Here is a 27,655-nt window from a genome sequence, read left to right on the forward strand (position 1 = left end):
GATCTTCCATTAATTAATTTGGTACCAATGTCACCAAGCTCAATGGTACATTTTTTTCAAATTAAAATCTGAGAGAAAAACACTTGCTTAAAAACACCATTCATACACAGTGAAAAATGTCCAGGATCAATCCCACTGAACACAGCTTCTCAACCAGTGAGATTGCCAATCTCATAAAAATCAGATTTTAGTTCTCGCTAACGCTAAACAATGATCTGAGGACATCCCATTACGGGTCACGGCAGACCGACTTTGCTTCAACTTTGACCGACCAATGGAATGACCAATCAGAAGGCAGCTTTCTCGTGCTTATGGCACGAATTTCAAATTGGCGACTACGCTTCAAAACATATTTTGACAAATTCTCGATTACAAATTTGAAACCTGAACAAAAGAACATTCTGGAATGGCAAATAGATGGTCTAGATTGTATGGATTCAGTCGTTAAACCCGTAACTATCATTCAGAGTTAAAGTTTTCGAGGTTGCATAATTAGAAATCACATTCCGACTGTCACTTTCATAATCTGGTAAGTGATGCTCTGATTGGTCAGATGAAAGGTCGTTCTGACGTGACCCCTAATGGGATCTCCTCAAATCTTTGTTTAGCGGTAGAAAGAACTGAGGTCTGATTTTAATGAGATTGGTGAGATTGCAGAACATTTTCCCATTCATTTTACAAACACTTGTAACAATGTTTCTCAGTACACGGAGTGTCCCAGTCAGGGAGCATGCATGCTTCATATCAATTATACATTTGTTTGATTTACATGTATTCACTTTAGGTTTAAGTGGTTACGTCCACAATGACATAGGAATTATCAATTGCCTTCAGATGAAAAAAGACATTCTCTGTGGATTCTACAAATTGCAAATACTCGTGACTCATATAAGGTGTAAAAAAATAAAAGAATTGGTTCTCGGGCAATGGCTTTTGAAAATACAGTGCAGGCAAGCAGTTATATCACGGTGTCAGCTTAATGTGGGAGGAAAGCCCGAAGTGATGCGGGTCTCTGACGTTTACCACTTCGGTGAAACCCACGAGCACGGGTATGGTGCTGGCCAAGATAAGGGCCTCCCTACATAAATGAATTGCTTGATGAGTAAAATACTGGAATACAGTATCTGACTCGCGTTGGACTTGGACTAAAGGATTGTTTTTTGTTGTTTTTTAATGGAAATACAAACAAACCGTGCAGCGAACTTTATGATGTGGGCGGTGCCTGAGAACGAAGACTATTATGTTTTTTAGCCAATGAACATCTTTTTCTTGAACTTGGTTGACATCTGGCTATATCCTGTCATGATGACTGTAATGAAGTGCTTCTAGGCCCAATTCTTTTGATGACTGTGGAAGTGCTTCAAAACCCAATTCTTTTGAATATATGTTGTTAGTGCTTCAATACCCACTTCTCTTGATGAACAAAATGCTTCAAAACCCAATTCTCCTGATGACTCTCTGGAAGTGCTTCAAATCCCAATTTTCTTGATGTAGTTAGTAGCTCGATACCTGAATACATACACTTGACCATTACTTCAGCACAACCCTGTCAAACACCTTGATACCTGATAGTACCTGAATACTTGAATATATATGAGAGATATAAATGACCTTAAACCATCCAACACTGAAGGAGGGTGCTCTGTAGCTTCTATAGTGCACACCTCCCATTACCTGGGTGTCAACCAGCTCCAAGTCCACGTGAGGCTGGTGACCTACACAGCATACATAAAGTTTTGCTGGTACACAAACTTAGGAGTGGCGAAGGGTGAGAACCACTCCATGGAGAAGGGATGACCAAACACTGCCTTGATGCTCAACCACTTGGACTTCCTGTCCCACGTTGCCTGCTCCTTCTTCAGCTGCTCAATGCCCTGCAAGGATTAATAATATGTATTGAAAGCATAATGCGATGATTGGTTGGTTGGTTTGTTGTTTAACGCAGCACTCAGCAATATTCCAGCTATATGACAGCGGTTTGTAAATAATCAAGTCTGGACCAGACAATCCAGTGATTGATATCATGAGCATCGATCCACACATTTGGGATCGATGACATGCATCAACCAAGTCAGTGAGTCTGACCACCCGATCCCGTTAGTCGCCTTTTACAACAAGCATAGCCACCTTTTACAGCAAGCATGGGTTGCTGAAGACCTATTCTACCCCGGAATCTTCACGGGTCCATAATGTGATGAATATTGGGACATATTGTCTTGGCTGCATTCAAGAACAGGTGACCAAGTACAAATATGAAACGCCAACATCATTGAACAACCAGTCTTGATTATCCTCTGAAACAGACTCCATTGGGTGTATTGGGGTGAGAATTATATGAAAGGGTCCCTGAAAACCAGAGATGATATTTGGTTTCGCCATCTTCCTGAAACGCGTTAAACTATAAAAGTCCACTTCCTACCCTGGCCGAACTAGGCTAGAATTTCCAGGCTTGATCATAGTGCCACCAGGGCCCACTTGCACAAAGTGATCTTAGCGCTAAGACTATCATAAGCCAATGTTAATGTATGGGAGTTACGATAATCTTAGCGCTAAGATCACTTTGTGCAATTGGGCCCAGTGGCTATTACGAGTTATGTCCCATCTATGTCCTTCCTACTGGCCAATCAGATTCCATCACTGATATCACTTGCATTTGCTTCAAACAAAATAGCAGCGCCCCGTCAAAACAATTTGATCGATAATAAAGATCTATATTGTAATAAAGCAGGTTTTACCCCACTAAGTGCATCAAATCACTTGAGCACCTTGATTAAAAACATGAAAAGATTTGCAAATATCTGTCAACGACCAGTTGGCGGTGCACATGCCAGCCAAAATTTAACTCCTAATTACAGCCTGGTTCGTCAAGGGTGGGAACTGGACTTTTCTAGTCAGTTTAAGCTTTTGTCTCGGGAAGATAGGTGTTCGCAAAAAGGGTAAACATGTAGCAACGACCCTCAAAAAATTTGCCTAAAAAGTCAGTGTTTGTTTGTTGCCTGATCAAAGCCGCACAGCAGTACTCCTGCCATGTGACAGTAAAGCCATTAGGGACCAACCACTTAATATTCTGGGGGAGGCCTTGGATTTTATCTTAAAATATAAATTGTCCCTGAAAGCTCTTAAAGAAAATGATTATGCTGCAGACAATTGAAAAAAAGAAAGAAATTGCCAGCACAAAAAAATTACGTTTTTGCAATGTGCTTTTCATCAAAACAATTCAGGTTCACAGTTTTAAAGAAAAAATATATCTGATTTTGTAGCTGTAGCTGAAAAAATATCAAATCTCGATACAAAATTCCAGGCCCCCAAATTGGCAGTAGACAGACACCTCCATACACATCCCAAGGTCAGCAAATGGATGGGATTTACATCCAACATTGATGGACCAGTTACAGATCAAACTGCTTCAAATGTATGACTTCATGGATATAATAAACATTTTTGGATCTACAAATTATAGCACAAGCCTAAATGTTTCAACTGAGACACGACAGATCTGTTTATCAGCTGTAATGTTCCAGCTTCAAGATGGTAGCCTGTAAAAAATCGAATCTCGAGCAGCCAATCCAGTGATTGATATTATGAGCACTGATCCACGCCATCGGGGAATGATGACATATAGAAAAAGAATATATTGTTTCAATAACTTAAGGGTTGCATTCCTCGTTATTACATTTGAAAATTTATTTCAGGATTTTAAGACGTTGTTCACAACACTGTTAACAACTATTAGTTCTACATCGGCGTGTGGCCTGATGCTACCTAAATTGATGCACTGCCACTCAAATTGATTTCATCTAGCCATAGCTTGTTACAAGAGACACTAGAAAATATGTCCACCATCTTGGATTGAAACAAGAATTGAAAACGTCAACCAAACTACTCAAATGGCAATCTCATTAAAATCAGATCTTAGTTCTCGCTATTGCTAAACAAAGATCTGAGGACATCCCATCCCCTAATAACCAGTACACAAAGTCAGGGATCTAACCCACTCAGCCACCGAGGCTTCCACAAAAATGAAAGTCCGACAACTGGTAGTCTAGATCACGTACTTTGTGTACCCCTCTGACCAGTTGTCGGACTTTAATGTAGAACTGCAGTCGAGACCTTTCAAATAGTTTGTAACTTTGTTCACAATATCCATGTTCATTATGAATGCTATACACTAAATAACATGCTACATAAAACATCTGAAACCTCAAGCTGTATGGTAAGTTCCCAATTCAATTCAACACGATTAAATCTACATGTAACCTAGCTCTAAATTGAAAACAGTACATTTATCTCCAAAATACTCCATATTCTAAATCTACAAATTGAATCTGGCCAGAATTTACACAATAAAAAAAAACACAATAAGTAAAAAAAAATACTCTAACCTTTACATTACATTACCCCCATACTGTACGCAAGGCATATTTCCAGGTAAAATACCACATGCATCCATTTGTTTTCAATTCAACATTAAGAGAGAAGAAAAGGATCTTCTTTGAGACAAATGAGCTGTAATATTACCGGACTTTGAAAATGCTTCTGAAATTCACGTCAAGCTGAAGTTAAGTGCATAACGGCCCCAAGGGATTCGGAGACATCAAAACCTTGTAATTAGCATTGTTTGATAACAATGTTTTCAACAAATACTCCAAGGTAAAGTAAGGGTAAAACTACCTTCAATAATTCCTTTGTTCAAGACAAGACAAGATTAGAAATATCTCATGCACTAATTCTTAAGCCCTTGTGCATTAAAAGTATCTTGCCATCACTCCTTTTGGCAAAAATGTCACCACTTTGATGTCGCAGTGGCTACAGTCACTCATTCGGAAACCAAAAGGCACTGACTTCATTACGTAATCAGAAATCCTCCCAAAAGTAATAATTACCTTTGAAAGAAAAATATGAAGCCTGTTACAATCAAATAGAAAATTGACTGTGATGCCACCTGAATAATTTGTTCTCCTGTAACCTGTAAATAGTCAGCAACGAAAGAGAATTTGGATAAATAGAGGGACCGGTTCCTCATTACCAGTAACGATGCTAATCCTTTGAAGATTTGAGCTTAACTGAGGCTATGCAGCAATTGAAGAGTGAGTGAGTGGGTGGGTGGTTGAGTGAGTGAGTGAGTGAGTGAGTGAGTGAGTGAGTGAGTGAGTGAGTGAGTGAGTGAGTGAGTGAGTGAGTGAGTGAGTGAGTGAGTGAGTGAGTGAGTGAGTGAGTGAGTGAGTGAGTGAGTGAGGTGGGTTCAACACTATTTTCACAGTCCTGCTAGACTGACATATAATCCCATATTAAGTTATCATTTTTAAAAATATTTATCTACAAAATAAAAACCAACCAAGAGCAATCCTTAGAGCTGAGGCAATCTAGACTTGCCAAATCATTCAAGACTTGAGTTGGACTCCTTCTTTAAGTTTCTCTCAGGTCTGGGCGACAGACTACGGTATTGCATTCGCATCACGGCAACTCAATGTGGAGTGGGTGTATGAGTTTGATGTACCGCTGCTTTGAACAGTATGTCTGTCATGTCCGGGCTTGTCATCTTAAAGTGGGAGGCGGCCAAAAGTGATGCAGGTCTTACATGATTACCACTATGATGAAATCCATGGTTTGGGTGCTGACAAACCTAGAAACACAAGAGTTTGCCACTAAAGTGGCTCTATCCCCCGCCCCTGTTGCAGAATTTATGACATAATTAAAACTAAACAAACCCTAACCATTTTTAACAGAGGTGGAACTTGTCATGGAAATTGTAAAAATAGAAGAGTTTGGAACCTAAGTCCATCTTGTTGCCATGGAAATGTAAAAAAATAAAAATTTCTAAAATTTCTAAATAGCAAAAGGCACCAGTTCAGCATGTACCTGACAAACCTGCAAAGTTTCATGAAAAAATATTGATCGGTTTATGAGTTATGCTCCGGAAACAAACCCTACCCTCACAGAACCTAAGTCCATCTTGTTGCCATGTAAGAGAAAAAATAAAAATTTCTAAAATTTCTAAATAGCAAAAGGCACCAGTTCAGCATGTACTTGGCAGACCTGCAAAGTTTCATGAAAAAATATTGAACGGTTTATGAGTTATGCTCCAGAAACGAAACGTGACGGACAGACAGACAGACGGACGAACACACACACGGATGGCCGGGCAGACGGACGGACGGAGCCCGTTTCTATATCCCCCGCCAACTTTGTTGGGCGGGGGATAATAATCAGAGCAAATCTTGGACTTGAAGTCATAATCATTATAACGATGGTTTCTGACATCCCTAAAGGAAACGTATCTGCACAGTGAACTGCAGTGCTTTGGATGACTGAACTTCGGTCCCATGCCCCTTGCTCCACATGGAAGTGAGTGAGTGTGTATGGTTTTACGCCGCTTTTAGCAATATTCCAGCAATATTAAGGCGGGGGACACCAGAAATGGGCTTCACACATTGTACCCATGTCGGGAATCGAACCCGGGTCTACGGCGTGACGAGCAAACGCTTTAACCACTAGGCTACCCGACCGCCCCTGCTCCACATGGAAGTGAGTTAGTAAACAAATTAACGTCGCATCAGCATTATTTCAGCCACATAGCAAAGAGACCAAGTTGATATATATATCGACATTGAAACATGAACGTTAATTAAAATTGATAATTAGGAGGAACTAATTTACTGAGCACATGACACAACAAAACTGGCGTTAGCAATACGCCTCCTCGTGCTCCCCTTCGAAATCACCAATGAGTCATGAATGCAAGGTTATATTTAAACCAAATAGAAGGGAAGTCTTAGAAGACTAGTTATGTAGTGTGAGTGAGTACTTTTAGCAATACTCCAGCAATATAACAGGACATCAGAAATGGGAAACACACATTGTACCCATGTTTTGTTAGTTGTTTAACGCCGCACTCAGTAATATTCCAACCATATGACAGCCGTCTGGACCAGACAATCAAGTGATTGACATCATGAGCATCGATCTTTGTAATTGGGTTACGATGACATGCATCAACCTAGTCAGCAAGCCTGACCACCCGATCCCGTTAGTCGACCCCTACAACAAGCATAGTCACCTGTAACGGCAAGCATGGGTTGCTGCAGACCTATTCTACCCTGGATCTTCACGGGTCTTGTACCCATGTGGGGAATCAAACCCATGCCTTTGAGATTAAAAGGGAACACCTTAACCATTAGGTTACCCCAAAGCTCTACATGTGGGAGACATTCACCACTTCGGTGTATTTGACTTGCATGGGATGGCACTGTCAGATCAAGTTCTGGGCGCAAAACAATAAGACATCCTGACATGGCCAAGGGATGCAACTCTGCTTAACAACATGCAGCAGTTTAGATAAATGGACCAACCATCCCCCTACATTCGAGGGAAAGTTACGTGTATGACTACTGACTTCCTCAAAACATACCAATTTGGTTTCTTTGAGAATTTATTCTTTTTAACGATGACGATAAATTCAAACCAGGTCTCTACCCCTGAAGATCTGGGGTAGAATAGGTCTTCAGCAACCCATGCTTTCTGTAAAAGGCGACTATGCTTGTCGTAAGAGGCGACTAACAGGATCAGGTGGTCAGGCTCGCTGACTTGGTTGATGCATGTCATCGTATCCCAAATGCATGGATTGAAGCTCATGATATCAATAATTGGATTTTCTGGTCCAGACTCAATTATGTGCAGATTCACGTCATATAGCTGGAATATTGCTGAGTGTGGCGTTAAACAACAAGCCCACAAACAAACAAATCAAACCAGGTCTAATTTCAAGAACCTCTGGTCTATTATCGCGAAAATATTCTCGCTTTTGACAACCTTTATTTTGACTGGTATCGCTATGTTTATGATTACCTCTTCAACAACCAATCAAATTTTTGTTGAAGTTATCACTCAGAAACCAATATCATGACAAATTTAGGCCTCGTCGTGTGACCTTTGACCTTGCTAATATTGATGGATTTGGCTTGCGATTGAAGTTGTGTTTACACGACATGTCTACTAATCAAATTTGGTTTAGATCCATGAATAATCGTTCAAGCTTCGCTATCATCAACAAACTACTCTCACAGAGGTAAAAGTAATAAGTCTTGAATTTGAACTTTAATCTCCCTAATACTGACTGGCATTTCCGGCCATCACACTTTATGAGGGACTGTTGAAAAATCAAATTTGGTTAAATTTCAGCTATATTTGTTCAAGTAATCATCCAGGAACCAGTCTTGGGTCAGCTGCAGTCCAACCCTTGACCCAATGTCCCACTTTGACCTTGTGAGTTCAGTCCGACTCGGGTGATTATCAACTTTATACACGACTTTTCTGCGATTTGAATTTGACTGTAATCCATCATTGGTTGGTATTATCATGTTTCAAGTTAATAATAGCATGGTCCGACTTGATTTGCATTAATTAATATTTTTTTCTCCAAAATCTATTTCTAATACATGCAAGTTGTCATCTTTCCTTGGCCTTCATGATATAAATATATCAGGACAATTAAGTATTGCTTATATCCAAATCAAAAAGGATGGCAGATGGATTACCGGTATGTAAACAGTAACGGTTTCAAAAGTCATGACTGATTTCATAATACATGTACATACAAATTTGCGGTATCTTTCAGACGTTTTCAAGACATATTGTTTATTCTCTACAAGGTTAAAAGTGAATCCATGTGTGTTATGAGCAGTATGTGATATAAGTTTAAAAAACCCAAACACAGTCAGACAGGTGACTCATTTGTGGTACCTGCCCATCTTCAAAGTTACTGGCCCACATTCAGACATTATAAATATTGAAGAATCGCAAAAATAAGACACAAATTGTGTCTTGATTCAATTTAAATAATGCAAACAATGACTTGAGAATCTACATGGAATTATAAAACTGAAAACGTAAGTATTCTTAAAATTATCTGCCAATCAGTCAGGCAGGTGGAGGAAAATTTCATGAAGCCAGACAGAAAAGTTACCAGCCATTTCGAACACTGGTTTTGAGACATATTTTTCAGGACATTCTTACTTAATTCTTTTTAGGTTCCATTTGTACATCCAAGTATACTATCACTATATTCGAGTTCACACGCAGGCTTCTCAATAATACTTATCAATTATCATGTCATTTGCTACATGACGTCACCACAGAAAGAAGTAAATCTGCTTTATATTTATGTAAAAGCAGTGTTATCAAAAGATGAAAAATTCAAGGTCTTTTCAAGGTAGAAGCAACACCTTTTCCAGGCATCTTGTCAGATTTAACACCTTTTAATCAAAATTAACATCCTTATAAGGTTGACATGTAACCCAATTTTCAAGGTATTTTATCATATTCAACAACTTTTCAAGGCTGACTCAAATTTACCACCTTTTCAAGCATTTGATCAAATTTATCACCTTTTCAAGGCCACACTGTGAATTCAAAGATGTTTCAAGCCTGTGAGAACCTTTCTGACAGAGTTATTAATCAAATAACATGTAGAAATATATTCTGGCAATTACCAGTAAGAAATTGATTCATGGGACGTGCAACAAATCAAACAAAATAATTGGATTTTACAAGTAAAAATAACTTGAAATCTATATGTGGGGAGGTGCAATATTTAACAAATCTGCATTTGAAGTAGTGTCCAGTACTCTATTTTTGAACGACACCGATTTTCAAACAGCTGTATTTGATATAGCTTTGTTGCTGTAACGAGAGGTGTGACATCATCAAAGCTACTGCCTAGTGGGTGCATGCATTCGGCCTGTCAACATTGGGTTCATGTGAAGTACTCTACACCTGTCAGAACATTCCGTCATCAGTCAGAATATTGGTGCCCCTGTCATGATGATAGGAAGAGTACAATAGTGTGAACACTATGATTTGACAAATATTCATATTTTGTGAATTAAGGTTTCAAACTTTCAATTACTTTTTGAGTTTTAATGCCGACCTGCATGAATTATGTCTAGAAATGTGCACCAACAAATGTCTGTTTGTTCATGGAAAGTATCAAGCCAATCGGGTGTTCGAAAACAGGTGACGTCACTCGAGTGCAGAGGAGTGAGTGAGTGAGTATGGTTTTACGCCGCTTTGAGTAATATTCTAGCAATATCACGGCGGGGGACACCAGAAATAGGCTTCACACATTGTACCCATGTCGGGAATCGAACCCGGGTCTTCAGCGTGACGAGCGAATGCTTTAACCACAAGGCTACCCGACCGCCCCTCGAGTGCAGAGGAAGTTTTCAGACGAGGTAATGGAGGTCACGCCTTTTATTGAGGATTTGGTTTCTTTCAGAATGTAGCTGAATTCTACTGCTGAAGACATCACCTACTGGTATGAAGCGGAATTGAGTTTTTATTCACTCATCCCTTGAAATATCAGCAATGCCATCTTACCTGTTAAACTTAGTTTACATCAGGATAATACAACCAGGAGATTAAAAGAACTACTTAATTTATGTGTTTACTTGCTCATGTATGAGGCCTGTATTAACATCAAGCGGTCTTTAAGAGGCCAACAGAGACTCTATTGAAAAAAATTGCATAGTGTATGGATTGATATGATAACATATTGCTGAATTTATTTTTCGTTTTTTTAAATGAGCAGTCAAGATACTTTTAAATGAACTACTAGAGGTTACAAAATTTAATTTACCTTGTAAATCGGAAGGAAATATTACAGTCGTATATTCAGTTATATTTTACTCTGTCTCAGATGACCGTCTTAATACTGTAAATCTTGAAATTAATGCGGTCTAAAGTAATACAAATGCAAACACCTAGCCAAAAATCTTACTCAAAATCAAAACGACTCCCCTGCCCCGTCCCCCAGTGGAATGATACATATCCTTACCTTAATCCAATCAAACACAAATAGCACTGCTTATTAGCTGTGAATAAAGCACTTCGTAAAAACTTTCCTAAAAACAATACACAGTTTATATGTTTATTCTGTTGACTGGCATTAAGGAATTAAAAGGCAAAAGATAATTGAACTAATAACAGTTCACTGATCAGAGTTGACAATGATGCCTTGTTTGACACGAATGGGTAGAACTCCTGACCCCAGCAGTGATAACTCGCTGGATGCCTATTGTGTAATTCCTATTCTGTAAACGACATTGTTATGTACTTGTTACAACTGCTGCTCAATAAACCGTGTTTGTGTATATAATTCAAGTTGGAATTTCTGCAGTGAGTCCGTCTCATTGTTCATAGTCATTTTGGAGACATAAATGCGAAGTTTCATTAATGCGAAAACAAAGACCATTCGCATTTTTCACATTTAATTCACGCCTGTGTTAATTTCAAGATTTATAGTATTTCACTACCTGCTGTCTTCAATACATCAGTATACCAAAGTACCAGATATTGAACAGTATTTTACTGCATGTCAGCTTAATGTTGGATGACAGCCCAATCTGATGCAGGTCAAAGACATTTACCATCTTCATGAGAAAGTATGTGCTTGACAGACCAAATAATATACCCAGGGCCCCACGTTCAGCAGATCCTGGCACTGACGAGGGAAGTAACTCTGCACATCAAATAGCAGCTACATATCACGAGTCCACTGGCTATCTGTACCCCAGATATTGACCAAGAAAGAAATCATATGTGTCTTCTATCTGACATGCTAACACACCAACTTCTGTGCCACTGCCTCACAACCCTACACAAGTTAGGTGAGGTGAGGTGAGGTGAGGTGAGGTGAGGTGAGCCGAGGTGAAGGTGTGCCGAGGTGAAGGTGAGTGAAGGTGAGTGAGTGAGTGAGTGAGTGAGTGAGTGAGTGAGTTGGCTATCTGTACCCCAGATATTGACCAAGAAATATACTGACACCAAGCCGACCAGCCCTTACTGCCAAGCGCTACAACTAATACAATGTAATCGGGGAGATTACAGCAGATCCTGTCACTGAAAAGGGAAGTAACTCTGCACATAAAATAGCAGCTACATATCATAAGTCCACTGGCTATCTGTACCCCAGATATTGACCAAGAAATATACTGACACCAAGCCGACCAGTCCTTGTTTTACCCCTTACTGCCAAGCGCTACAACTAATACAATCTTTAAACGTCTTTAGGCATGACACGGACAGGGATCGAACCCCGACCTTCCACTCTCCGGGCAGACGCTCTATCACTAAAACCACGGAGGCGGTCACAAACCAGTTTTAATCATTAACGCCAAGCTGCTTGCAGTCTGTTTACCTCCAACTCATGAACACCTAATCAAGCATGTAATCAGAAATTTGAAATGACATTCAGCTTTACACTACAAAGTCCCTCTTACAGAAAACTACTTCCTAATGATATGTAATTGCACCAGTACCTGCCAATACTAGCATTCTTCCAGAGGCCTAATGAACAAATCCCTTGTCAAATTGTCTGGATTGGCCACTTAAGTGCTTCCATGGCATATTTCCGCTGATAAAATTCCCCTTTTCTTCAAACTATTGCATGTTATTGTCAATTTCCTGAGAAGTAATCACGATGGAAGACATTTTATTCGGACATCAAAGCCACATTTAACTTGATATGAAGATTTATCACCTAGTAAATGCCCATTACAAAACTGTCTTGAAAGATGATCAATTGGCATACATATGATGATAGTAAGAGAGAAAAGAATTCAGTTACATTTCCATAATTGCACAGTGAAATATGACATAAAGTCTTAATGAGCATAGTATTGAAATATATCTCGGTGGAAATTAACCATAACAAATACTGATCCTATTCTAATAAAGCATCTAATTTGAAGTTTTATGGCAATATGGTAATTTCATCAAATAAAATGTCATCAAATGCTGAGATTTAAACCTCAAATTGTTCCTATACATCACGAAAGAAGCGATCGATCACCATACGTGGCGTAATTCGGCAACCATACCTTATCTGCTTCAAATCTTTGCAGTTTTTTAAAATAAATATTACTTTAAAGGTTTCAGGAGAATTGCCTTTGATATACATGTATATGTATTTGGGTTCTTTGTGATTTGGCAATCAAATATGACGAAGTCAGTAGTGGTGGTAGACTGGGAGTATGTGTGTAGCAGGCCATGGCAAGAGTTAACCTCTTTGGTCATGTGGACAAGGCATCTGACCCTGGATGAGAAGGTCTGTCACAGGTTTGAATACCACAACAGGACTGAGATTCAAACTCACGATCATAGGTTTCTAGTGAGTCTAAAGGTCATAACTATGCAAGCGAATTGTGGCATCTTAGATGACTAAGCAAAACCGAGATTCAAACTCACGATCACAGATTTCTGGATAGCCTAAGGGACACAACTCTACACAGCAAATTGTGGCACCTTAGGCGACTGAGCCAAGCCAAGGTTCAAACTTACAATCACATATTTTTGGAAAGCCTAAGGGAGACAACTCTGCACAGCAAACTGAGCCAAACCAAGATTCAAACTCATGATCACATATTTCTGGAAAGTCTAAGGGACACAACTCTGCACCACAAACTGAGGCACCTTAGACTGAGCCAAACTGAGATTCAAACTCCTGATCACAGATTTCTGGATAGCCTAAGGGACATAACTATGCACAAAAAATTGTAGCACCTTAGGCGACCAAGTTAAACCAAGATTCAAACCCATGATCACAGATTTCTCAACTCTGCACTGTGAATTGTGGCACATTCCATCCCCCTCCCCTAAATTGTTTGCAATAAAACACTTGTTACATGGCTTTACTTTACAGCATAGTCACGCTTTTCTGAGGAAGTTCAAAGTGTAAGCAAGTCAAGTCCATTACAAGTTGTTGAAGTTTTTGTCATGGAATTCACTTCAACATAAGTCCATTTGAATTGATCAAAGGACTATTTTCAAACATCACTGAGTTTTCACACAATTAGGCAAATAAAGTCAATAAAGGCTATCAACAGAACTCATTACAATAACAAAACAGTATCCATCCATCATTACACATCTGAAAAACAATTTTCAATAACTGACAAGTTTTAGGTGCAATATTGACCAATTTATGGCTAATTAAATTCTTCTCTGGACTAGAAACCCTCCCAACTCAGGAGGAAACCGTGGAACTATCAACTGGAGCGAAGAAAATCTTTGATTAACCATACACGACAGTAAAACAATAAACCTATGCCAATTTATCACAATAAAACAAGCCATTTAGTTGCACATGCATCGTTAAAACCAAAATGGCCACATAGAGCATGATAATATGCTACAATATCGCTCCAGAGATTCCGATTCCATGGATTTCCGGGCAATAACTTGCCCATGATGAATGTTATTGTACTCTGCTGTCGCTGCCAGCTAGAGTTTATGTGGTTGAGATAAAGACCAAATCTTTTAAGAGACCACCATCGTATGGCAGCCATCTTTGATCTTGATGCCTACAAATTGTTTGTGAAAAACGTTGACAGTAAACGAGAAGCCTTAATCTGGAAGTTTGATTTATACACAAAGGATCATCATGAGACGAGATATAGAATCTGATATGTCAGGGCAAAATTGTTTTTTCTTCTATCATTTGAGAAATGAAATGAATTCGAAGGAAGGCAATCACGGTTTCAACATTGATCTTTTGTTTTTACATTTGCAGATGAAATAAATATCTGGGTTGGAATGCATGAAATAAATTCTCCTATAAAGAAGGATGAGATATGTACCATGTTCTTTAAAACACTGCCATGATAACAAGTAAATAAATCACTGTCAACGTGGATTACGTTTCAGCATTGTGAAACTTCAAATGAAGAATTGTTTCACTGTATGCCAGTTTCAACATTGGTCATTTGGATCGTGAAGAATTACCTGACTTGAACAATCAATCTTACATTTTCTTTAAACAACGTATAAAACTAGTAGAAATGTATTGCTTTGCTGAAGAAGATCGGACTTCCAAGGTGTAAATACTTCACACTTCTGTTCAGACACTGGCACAATGTTTGCATTAGGCATTACATCAGTCTGAACACGATTTGCAAAACCTTTCATGAAGACAAAACATCTGTGTGAATCTGGTTTAGTGCCGATTTGAGTGAGTGAGTAAGTGAGTTGGAATTAACGCCGCTTTTAATAGTATTCCAGTTATATCACGGCATGTCAGCTTAATGTGGGAGGAAAGCCCGAAGTGATGCAGGTCTCAGATGTTTACCACAGACTTACCCATGAGCATGGACATTGTGCTGACAAACCAAGAATCATGATCAGCGAACATGGATTTGAGCCTACAATCATTGGCTTCTTCTGGAAAGCCTACGGGACACAATTTGGCACAGCATATTCAGGTGCCTCAGATGACTGGGGCACCCTTTAACCCACTTTAACCCTAGATTTCCGACAATGAGCAAGATCCTAAGAAAGGTTTCAGAAACTATTAATCTCTTGACAATTTCTTTCTGAGGTAAAGTTCCACAAATATCAGGATTTCAGATACAGGAACAGAATTTCTCATGAAGTCGCAGGTCACTGGAAACCTCAGGAAATCTTTTGATATCCGAGCAATCTTTTAATATTAAGTTAAGTTATCAAGTTGAGTTATAACTCAAACATGGCAGCTGGAAGGATGGTTTCTAATACAAGGGAATCTCATATACCTCAAAATGCGTTATTTAATGACATTAAAATTTTGTCAACATGCATCTTTTTCCATTGCTCATATGGAAGTGCATCTTCCTAAGGCAAGAGCGTCCACCTAAGCCTTTTTATCAAAGTCTTGTTTTCACCCTTGCCACATCAAGCCCAGCTTCCTGTGCTAAATATGATTGGACTATCCCACATGTCAATTGTCCAATCAGAGAATGTTTCACAAAATCAACATCCACGACTGGTACACCTTCGTATGAAAGTGATTTTCCGCCGCCTGCCTTTGTTGACACCAATATGTCTTTTTCATCTTTTAAATGCATAACGATTACCTATGTTTTTGTATCAGGGACGAAATTGCGAATGTTTTCGTTATCTGATCGACTAGGTCGTCGCCTATGGTAGTGGCCATCTTTGTGAATCCATACGAGATAACAACAGCGATCTGATTGGATATCGCGTTTTCATTACACGGGACACAACTCAAGATCTTTGCGAGGTGGCGCGAGGGTCGAGCCAAGAAAAGTGGCCTTAATGTGGTATGGGTAGAAACTTTGATAGCTAGTGGACACTCTTGCCTCAGGAAGATTTTGAAGTGAGCAGTGGTAAATGTAACGAAGGAAGCTCTCATATTATTGCACAGGGAAATAAGTATTGCCGTTAGATGGGCTCTTGTCATTAATAAACAATCATATGATTGGCTTAGCCAAAGCGGGCAAAGATTTCAAGCTCACATCGGACACAATTGAGTTTTTTACTCATCAAAGCACGGGAAAAGATGAAGAAACTTGCAATGGAAGTCAGACTCTCCCATTCATGAATTTGGTGATCATCAAACCAAATAGCAAGTGAAAGCACGAGCTAATTACAGTCTTGCTGTCACGATGGAAAAAACATCGTCCCGGACCAACTGCTTTTTCCAAGAAAAGTGGTTGGTATTATTTCTCTGTTGCTTTTTATCAGAAATAGGAAATTAATGACTTCTGAATGAGCATTCAAAATAAAATTCAATTACGAGATAAATTGTAAATATTTCCGAACAAGCACTTTGACACGCGCCATGCTGAGAGTGAACATCCCCATGACCCCACTGTTCTGAAAATGATCCCACTTTTTGTCACCAGTTAATTTTGGTCGTCTTGAATGGACACTACTGGGGTGACACAGCTGCCATGGACAAGCATAGAGATAAAAGGAGTGAGTGAGTGAGTTTGGTTTTATGCCGCTTTTGACAGTATTCCAGTTATATCACGGCGTGTCAGCTTAATGTGGGAGGAAAGCCTGAAGTGATGCAGGTCTCAGACGTTTACCACTTCGGTGAAACCCACAAGCACGGGTATGGTGCTGAAAAACCTAGAAACATAATCGGGGCGAACTGGGTTTGAACCCACAATCATAGGTTTCTGGCGTGCCCAAGGGACACAACTGTGCAAAGCGAATCGCGGCGCCTTAGACGACTGGTAATCTTGAATGCATGCAAATTGGTATTGAAGAAGAGTGAGTGAGTGAGTATGGTTTTATGCCGCTTTTAGCAATATTCCAGCAATATCACGGCAGGGGACAACAGAAATGGTCTTCACACATTGTACCCATGTCGGGCATCAAACCCAGGTGCTAGGCGTGACAAGCGAACGCTTTGACCACTAGGCTACATGACCGCCCCGTATTGAATTGAGAGTAAATATAGTGCTATCATGTAGGGCTGGGACGAGTCCAAATTTACTACCAGGGAACAACCCCCCTACCTGGGTACCTGCTGTAGGTATCAAGAGATAGGTACAAAATGTCCGATTGGGACTAAGTTTGACCATACTCCTGTCACAATGTCTTTAGATACACATGTAAAATGATCTGGCCATGTATGCAATGAATAGACTGAAGATGACTGAAGTTGTTATAAAGTCAGAATTAATGTGCGCATAAGTCAGAAAGAAATGTGAACATTTGTCACTTATAGTGTGAAGATAGAGTTCTAGAAAAGTTTTGTGATTAAACAACATAATCATGTGACTAACGCGGGTCCGGGTAGTCCTGTGGGTACCCAGGTCCTACTCAATACCCACTCGACCTGAGTACCCGAGTTACCCATCCCACCCAACTATCATGTCCACTTTAGTTGTTTATGGCCCTGTGCCAATATGAAGTTATGTCCCTTTGATGCCAGTATCTACATACAGGTCATAGGTTCGAATCCCAGATCCCAGAGTGCGGTCGTTAACAACAAGCAAGCAAACCAAAACCCTCTCCACGTCTAAATCTCAATTCCACCAACATTCAAGACAGAAGACAAAGGGAGGTAGTTCTGCAAAGGAATATTGCCACTATTTTCATCAGCTCTTGATCACCAAGCTATCCCTTTTCTGATGATTCTGTCGTCAGTCTAATTTGTTGGCATGACATCTCCAAAAGGAAATAAATCAAATACTGCCAAATGAGTTGGTCAAGCAATGCACATATGTATTACGCTATCATCACCACTCGCCCCTTTCCATAGCCTGCAAGAAGACTTGTCCCCCTATCAATGAAAGTTATGTGCGAAAAAAACGACGCTATCATCACCACTTGCCCCTTTCCGTAACCTGCAAGAAGACTTGTCCCCTATGAATGAATGTTATGTGCGAAAATACGACAAACCAATCAGAATTCGCGTATGATTTCAAGTTCTTCATCAGAGAATCCCTCAGAAATACTTTTCGATTTTACATGTGTCTCTCATCAAAAAATGTACCCAAGACACAGTTAAATGTGTTCAATCATACTGTATAATTCCGCATGTCCAGATATGTTTTAAATTTCATCTGAAATATATATTGTTGGTTGGTTGGTTTGTTGTTTAACGCCGCACTCAACAATATTCCAGCTATATGACGGCGGTCTGTAAATAATCAAGTCTGGACCAGACAATCAAGTTATTGACATCATGCGCATCTATCCACGCAATTGGGATCGATGAACTGCATCAACCAAGTCAGCGAGCCTGACCACCCGATCCTGTTAGTCGCCTTTTACGACAAGCATAGTCACCATTTACGGCAAGCATGGGTTGCTGGAGACCTATTCTACCCCGGATCTTCACGGGTAGAAATATATTTAATATATGGGGATATATATGTGAACAATTACGCAACGAGTTGACAAATGTTTTAGGTATGCCTGATTGCGCTTAGACGGAACCCAGTCGCAAAAATGGCCACGAGAGGGGCACGAGTCGCTATTCGGCTTGTCCCAGAATAACACGAGTTGGTCACAAATGATGTATTACGATCAGCGAACAAAAAGACAAATTGCAGTACAAAGACTAATTCAGCGCTGAGGAAAACGTCACCTTTCATAACAAGGGAGACAGTCACTCACACATTGGAATAGTTTAATGGCTTATGATGCATATTCAAGAGTGAGTGAGTGAGTATAGTTTTACGCTGCTTTTAGCAATATTCAAGCAATATCACGGCCCCAGACACCAGAAATGGGCTTCACACATTGTACCCATGTCGGGAATCGAACCCGGGTCTTCGGCGTGACGAGCGAACGCTTTAACCACAAGGCTACCCGACCGCCCTGCATATTCAAGAACACACACACACTATAGTTGGTCAAACGTAACATATAACACTCCAATAGTACTCTTCCCTCATCGAGAAGATGCAAATAACAGCAAGCATCATTCCCCTTGCATTAAAGCCCTCTCAGACAATGTTTTGATAAGGGCCTCTGAAGAAATTAATCCTTCTGAAAAATGGTCTTAAGAAGTGGACGCAAGAAATGAAGGAATAATCTAAATTATGGGATTTTTTGTCAAATTACTTTGAAATTGGATGCATAAAAAATTGACAGAAGTCAACAGAAAGACTTGTGAAGCACTCAAGGATGTAGGATGGTTTTCTGGAGACAAAGTTCGGGGACATTGGAGTGTTCTCCAAATCAATGCATGTAATCATGACTGTTTGCATTGGCAAACATAATCAATATGGCCAAACCGTACAAATGTACATGACTCAGTCTAAATTCACTAGTTAGCTCGTTTTTTTAACAAAGTGGGTTCTGATCAAGTTATTCCAATGTGAAAAACGTTAGGATTCCTTTAAATTTAATTTCCTTCAAAAAGGTTGAAAAATGTTGTGTTGGACAACTTTCTCCTATTTATCATGTGGATCAAATTAAGTCAAAGGATGATGTTTAAAATGAATGCTGGGATGGGATTGATTTTCAGTTTTTAAAACTTGAAATTATTTTGAATTTTGTTAAAGGCTTGCTGACAGTAAATGAAACATTTTCAAATAAAAAGTGGTATGAGTGATTTATGATTAATGAAAAACATTGATAATGCTTTCTAAGCAGCTTTCATACACTGAAATTACACTCAAGGTGATCAGTTCAATTTGCCTTGAGAACAATGCCAAGGTTCATTTTTCATTTCGCAAACAAGATTCATAAGGGTTTGATCATGCTGCTCTCGAAATCGCGATGATCTCAACATGTGTCAAGTCATTAAAACAACACTTTCATTTTCATCTCATCTGTGGTGCCATTTTGAGATTTGTATTATAACTACCGAGCCTGATTTATGATCAATCACATTTCTAAAAAGGATGACAAAACTCCTGCCTGACACTCACAGGTGATGCATGCTCAAAAGAGAGTGAGTTGGATTTAACGTCGCTTTTAACAGTATTCAAGTTATATAACGGCGTGTCAGCTTAATGTGGGTGGAAAGCCCGAAGTGATGCAGGTCTCAGACATTTACCATTTCGGTGAAACCCACGAGCACGGGTATGGTGCTGACAAACCTAGAAACATAATCATTGCAAACCGGGTTTCGAACCCACAATCATAGGTTTCTGGCGTGCCCAAGGGACGCAACTCTGCACAGCGAAAAGCGGTGCCTTAGACAACTGGGCCACCCATGCCCCTGACAGCTTGTGGAATCTGGGAGAGAACATTCAACCAGCAGGATTTCTTTCTCACTTTAAGTGCAATGGTGCGACTCCCTCAAGAAAAATGGCACTTTGTCCAATAGATTAGAACCTAATCAGTGACTAGCTACTGATGCCGTTTCATCAGTTGTTAAATCAACACCTACCCACAAAACGTTCTCACATTCGTCCCAAGAGTAAGTCAGTTGGTAGATTACAATTTCCACCAGGTCAAGAGGCATACAGTTCATATATGATAAATGCATCATTTATTTTGATTTCGTTTGTTATCGAAAGCTGCTTTCAGCAATATTTCAACTGTATGACCTTGACCTGTAAATAGTCCAAGGACCAATAATGCAATAACTGATATTATGAACAATGATCCATACTGTCGGATATGATGACACGCATCAACAAAGTCACAGAGGCTGAATAGCGAATACCTAATTCATTTACCGTATTCGACATAATAAGCGCCCAGGGTGCTCTCAAAATTAGAAATAGGGGGCTCCTATTAGAATATTATTTGGGTGAAAAACAACAGAGTTGAAAGATCGTAAATTTCGTGGTTTTTGCTGACAGCCTGAAATGTTTATATACGACAGATATATTTTTCCAGAATTTAATTTCCCATGATTAAGGATGCATATAATACACATATTAAGTAACATATTAATAAATAAGTCTTGTGTACACTGATCAATTAGAAGGGGTGCTAATTGCATTGTTCACTACCCAATATATCAGCAAATATCGCCGTGGCGGGGCACTTATTACGTCAAATGCGGTACTTCAATTCTGTCATTTTCACGCCAAGATGGTCTTCCCAGAACCATTCTGCCTCCAGTAACTGCTACCCTAATACCAATCCTAAACACTGACAAGTAATTCCATCGCCAAAAAATGCCCATTTACTTTGCACTCTTTAGACAGGAAACAGAAAGCCTCATCTCCCTAACTTGTCTCTTGCCAATGAAACCAAGCTTGGGATGGGTAACTCCCTCATCCCGGGCTCACACATCCTGGCTGTCACCACTTCCCGTACCATCCGACCACACTGCAATCATCCCGATAGACCCTGACCAATTACACCTCACACCACTTCCTTGCGTTACTGGGAGCTGAGCTTGCGCTCTTCTAATTGTCGGCTTTACTTCAGGAACCAGGAAGGGTTTTGTCAAAAGAGTACCTTCTTAATAACAGTCCTTGGCTTGCTTCTACCTGCTGCACTGGAGGCCGGAAATTGCTGACAAATGCTAATAGGCAATTTTGATCAAGGCATGGGACAAGATGATAGGGTCGAGTTATATTAGCAGGAAATCCCACCGGTGGATCTGGGTGTTTAGAGGGCTAATTTGGAAGGATATTGGATTACAATAAACAATGTGTAATACTATCAAAGTGAGGTATTCAAAGTGAGTACTCGGCCCTCTTGTATAAACACAAGCTCACTAAGTCCTCCTCCTCCTGAGTGAGTGAGTGAGTGAGTGAGTGAGTGAGTGAGTGAGTGAGTGAGTGAGTGAGTGGATGGGAGGATGAGTGAGTGGGTGAGTGAGTGAGTGAGTGAGTGAGTGGGTGGATGGGAGAGTGAGTGAGTGGATGAGTGAGTGAGTGAGTGAGTGAGTGAGTGAGTAGATGGATGAGTGGGTGAGTGGATGGATGAGTGAGGTTGGATGGGTGAGTGAGAGTGGATGGGTGAGTGAGTGAGTGGATGGGTGAGTGGGTGGATGGGTGAGGTTGGATGGGTGAGTGGGAAAGTGAGTGAGTGAGTAGATGGATGAGTGGGTGAGTGGATGGATGAGTGAGGTTGGATGGGTGAGTGGGTGAGTGGATGGATGAGTGAGGTTGGATGGGTGAGTGGGTGAGTGAGTGAGTGGATGGGTGAGTGGGTGCATGGGTGAGGTTGGATGGGTGAGTGGGAGAGTGAGTGAGTGAGTGAGTGAGTGAGTGAGTGAGAGTGAAAGAGTGAGTGGGTGGGTGGGTTGGTCTGCAATGCAATAATAACTAGTCTACCCAATAACCACCTGTGCATGTGTCTATGTGTGCAAGTGTCTGCTTGTGCTAGTCCAGACTAATGCCTGTTTACGGTGCAATTTAAGCCCACTGATATACCATGCTGCAGTTTTAATATGGATGCCTCACTCACAGTATACAGACTACAAATCCAACATGTCCAGGGATGGAACCACCGACCTTCCACTCTCTGAGCACTGGCACTCTATCCACTGTACCACAGAGGACAAAACAGTGCAATATCTTATAAAGAGAAAATTAATTTTCCACACCATTGATTTTTTCACAAAATATGTAAAAATGATGTCCATAATTTTATTGAATGAAACATCTGTTATCACCTTCATGTCAAATCCACATGTTTTAACATTTAATTACATACTTAGCTAAAATAAATTGAAAACAATTGAATTGTAAATTATAAAAAATTTAGACAGAAAAATTAAAAAACATGTAATCTATTCTACTACTGACACAGAAATTGAATACCAAGGTTTAGGAATAATAACTAATTGATACGAGAACATAACATATGCCACTCAAGGGACATGCTGTCAGGCATTACAGCAGTCTCAGACAGGATCCTATACATCCATATTATGCATACTTTGACAAAAAGTAAGTTCCACTCCTTCAGAGCACATGATGATCTGTGGAAACATATTGTCACATATTAAAAAAATCACATAAATTGTATACGTTGTGCTTAGATAAGAAACATCCGAAACATGTAAATGACGATGGAATCCATTTCGGAAGATTTACCACCCACTTGTTAATGAAATTATTTCATTCCCACTGAATTATTTAACAGCGAATGAGCAGCGATGAAAAGCCTTCACTCATGATTCTAATCAATTATTAAGCAAAATATAAGATTGATACATACCATTTATGATAATCACACTCACTAAATCACAAATTGTTTCCCTGCCTGCCCCAGACAAGTGATAGATGTTCAAGAACCTGTAAATGTACTCTTAAAGTCTGAAATGAAGACGCCATGAAAACCATATATAACTTCAGCGGTAGTCCAACACCGTGTGGCTTTGAGCCCTTGAAAAGTTATCAAACTTTTAAAATTTCCATCACATCTCTCAAAAATGTCAACTTTTTTCAATTTCTCTTTCTCATCCTATAATAAAAAGCCTTAATAAATTGAAGTATCATTTTTTTAATTTCAGCTACCAATTCAAGGGTTTGATCAGTTTCAAATTGATAATTGAACAGTTTCCCAGTCATATCATGGCGTGTCAGCTTGGTGTGGGAGGATAACATGACGTGATGCAGGTGTCAAACGTGTACCATTTTCGTGTAACCTGCGAGCACATGTATGGTGCTGACAATCCCAGAATCTCTTTGGGGAAAACTAGGATTCAAACTCACGAGTAAGATTTCTGCACAGCAAATTGGCAGCACCTTAAACGACCTTCGGGTACCCCCAAGACTCTGGTACGTGGTTGTGACAATGACATTTGTCCATACAAATGTCCATACAAAATGTCCATACAAAGGATAACTGTACAATAGGCCAACGATAATTTGATATTACCATATTCAACGTAATAAGCGCCCAGGGCGCTCTCAAAATGTTGTGGTTTATGCTGGCAGCCTGAAATATTTATGTACGACAAATATATTTTTCCAGAATTAAATTCCCCATAATTGAGGGTGCATATCACACACGAATGTGTATTATACGCGAATAAATAAGTCTTGTATACATTGATCAATTGGAAAGGGTGCTAATTGGGATTGTTCACTAGCCAATATATTAGCAAATATTCCCGTGGGCGCTTATTAGAGCAGGGCGCTTATTATGTCGAATATTGTATTTTTGAGTAACTCATTTTTCTTACATATCTTAGCAGCAATATCAAAAACAGTATGCCCATCCTAACTTGGCAGTTGGTATCCCTTTGGTTATTTCTACATCGTGTATCAAGAAAAGTTGGTCAATGGCCTACTTCTAGGCCCTGTAATGATCAGAGCTAGAATGAACCCCGTTGTAGCATGACTATTGTGTTCCATTTGTTTGAATTACATTTAGATCTCACGAGTCGGTGGAAGATGAGTTAAGGCGTCAAAGAGAAATTGTCTCAGTCCTGAAGATCACAGACATACACAAAGAGTGGAATTATGTTTCATTACTGTCAAGGGATTGAGCAAGTAATCACATCAATGATCATCTTCCATTTGGTCTATCAATAACAAGCAACTAAACTGGGATATATCAGCAGCCATGGTTGATGATGACAGCCTAAATGAGCATAAAGGGAGAGATATGAAAGCAATGTCAGCTCCAAACTCTCAATGAAGAGCTATGTCCTGGTGTGACCTGGAAAGATATGAACCCAAATATACCAGATTAAAGCAGAAACTAGGATATACCAGATGGTTATAGGATTCCCATGGATAAACCAGGAACTAGGACATCTCAGGAAATACCAGATAGTAGGACCTCCATGAATATACCAGAACCCAGCACATCCCTTGAGGAAATACCAGAAACTAGTTTATTCCAGGATACAGCAGAAACTAGGATATCACAGGAAATACCAAATGGTAGGATTCCCATGGATATACAAGAATCTAGGACATCTCTTGAGGAAATACCAGAACCTAGCACATCTCTGGAGGAAATACCAGAAATTAGGACGTATCTTGAGAAAATACCAGAAACTAGTTGATTTCAGGATATACCAGATGGTAAGAACCCCATGGATATACCAGATGGTAAGAACCCCATGGATATACCATATGGTAAGAACTTCACGGATATACCATATGGTAAGAACCCATGGATATACCAGATGGTAAGAACCCCATGGATATACCAGATGGTAAGAACCCCATGGATATACCAGATGGTAAGAACCCCATGGATATACCCGATGGTAAGAACCCCATGGATATACCCGATGGTAAGAACCCCATGGATATACCCGATGGTAAGAACCCCATGGATATACCAGATGGTAAGAACCCCATGGATATACCAGATGGTAAGAACCCCATGGATATACCCGATGGTAAGAACCCCATGGATATACCCGATGGTAAGAACCCCATGGATATACCAGATAGTAAGAACCCCATGAATATACCCGATGGTAAGAACCCCATGGATATACCAGATGGTAAGAACCCCATGGATATACCCGAGTTATTGCATAGATCAACCAATACGAATCTGTGATCAGACTGTACCTTCCCCCCGACACAAAATGTACTATAGTAACCTCCCCCGACACACAATGTACTATAGTAACCTCCCCCCGACACACAATGTACTATAGTAACCTCCCTCCGACACACAATGTACTATAGTAACCTCCCCCCGACACACAATGTACTATAGTAACCTCCCCCTGACACACAATGTACTATAGTCGACTACAATAGATCTAATTCAATTCACGCTGTACCATTGATATCAAAGGTGATTCATTTGTAAAGGACTTAATGAGTTGTGATTAGTAGAGCACCTGGTATCTCAAGACCAAACCCAGGTTTAATGTAGACAGAAAAATCACCAACTGCAAGCTGAAATATACTGTCCCTTTAAAATTCTGAATGAGTTGGCTTCTCCTTTTGAGAAGCATCAACATTCCTTCACGAGTTGTACACACACACAAACGGCAGGCAGTAATTAACAACTCCACATGAATTGTGATCCCATAATACTATTACAATCCTTTTTATTTATTTAAATTAAATTTGTAGAATTAATCTTTGTAAAATATAACTTATTTTAATCGAGTTTGCAAATGATTTCGTTTGATAAACTTTCGGAGATTGACATGCTGTTGAGAAGTGTAAGTTAGTTAGTACAGCGCCTTATGCTAAAACAATTCAGCTGACTAAAGGTTAAGCTATGAAATGAGGCCGTTTTTAACTGATGGAAGTCCAATGAACACTTCTCTGTGCAAGAATTATTGCGAACCCTTAGTCCTGTTACCTGGTGTTAAACCAATGAGAAGATGGTCGCAATGCTCTTGCCCAGTTAGCATGAGAAATATTGCCATTTGGTGGATGTAACATGGGCTCTCAGTGGTCAGAGCTACCGTTGGTTTCCCCCTGGCAAGAACCAGGCAGGGGATTGATTCGTTGGTTAAAATGAGCGACTTCATTGCAAAGTGGCCGGATGGAGGAACACTGTGTATACAAACCTTAGACGTATTGACTATGTTTGATCAGCAGATTTTACAGTATATAAACACTTTTTCGTAATGCACATCCCTGCACCTGCCACGGCCTACATCTGTTACCATGGTTACATATGCTGTATTATCCGCTCCCCAACATATTTCATATATATATTTGAAACCTCAAAGTAAGCAACCTCACCATCAAAGGAACATTTCTGTGAGAATTTCCCCGAAGCTCAGTGATCTCGCTCCCTAAATGCCGTCCCTTAAAATCAATGACCTTTATAATTGCTGGCAGAAGAGTTTGGTATTTCTAGTGACCCCTCCGGTACCAAAAGGTCATATAAAATCAAAGACAAACAGCTTGAGAGAAATGAGAAGGAAAACGGAAATGGCCCACAGCAATTCAGTCGAAAATTTGATTCAAATTTAGTTTGATTTATGAATGTTTGGCTCTCTCAAAGAAAATAACTGAAAATCAACAAAAGATAATTCTCAACATGAAAGTGAAAACATGGCACAGTACCCTTTGATTCTGTGTGTCAGTTTTTACCAAAGGAGAACTTAATGTCTATTTAGTAAATATCCCCTATGAAGCACCACAATGTAAAATCTCAGCAGGGCAAAGGAAAGAAAACCAGAGAGGCAGACTTTGCATGAGAACAAGCCCAACAGTTGAAATACACACTCTGGTGATACCGGCAGCATGCTAGATCAAGAAAATATTCAAAACTGTTTAGCCTGTGGAGTAACCTAACAATTTGGTGGTCATGTCAGTGGCCTACAACGAATTAATTACCCACAGGGGCATAATTTGCGATGCCAATTCTTGTTGTCCCAATTCTTGATATGACAAGAATAATCCTGAAAGTGATGTGCAACCAGATTCCAAAGAGAGAAGGTCTTTTGCAAACTGATATGCAGCATATTTCAAGAAAAGTGTCAGAAAATGGTATCTAAATTAAGGAAAATATGCAGTGCCTCAAAAACCCAAGCCATGAGTATGTAACTCTTTAACCTAAATAA

The 27,655-nt window shown here is 39.8% G+C and overlaps 1 protein-coding gene across 2 annotated transcripts in view; it reads right to left on the reverse strand.

Moving 5' to 3' along the window:
* Positions 1-619: 619 nt before the first annotated feature.
* The window catches only part of LOC139446227 (palmitoyltransferase ZDHHC3-like), a 99,387-nt gene continuing 72,351 nt past the window's right edge, over positions 620-27,655 (reverse strand). For both annotated transcript variants that reach the window (XM_071227578.1, XM_071227569.1), the window contains one exon: positions 620-1,874. In XM_071227578.1, the coding sequence (XP_071083679.1) occupies positions 1,716-1,874 (159 nt within the window). In that variant the 3' untranslated portion in view covers positions 620-1,715. The remainder of the gene's footprint in view (positions 1,875-27,655) is intronic.

The sequence above is a fragment of the Haliotis cracherodii genome, unplaced genomic scaffold, assembly GCF_022045235.1.
Source record: "Haliotis cracherodii isolate W230 unplaced genomic scaffold, xgHalCrac1.p SCAF_10, whole genome shotgun sequence".
Taxonomy (NCBI): Eukaryota; Metazoa; Mollusca; class Gastropoda; order Lepetellida; family Haliotidae; genus Haliotis; species Haliotis cracherodii.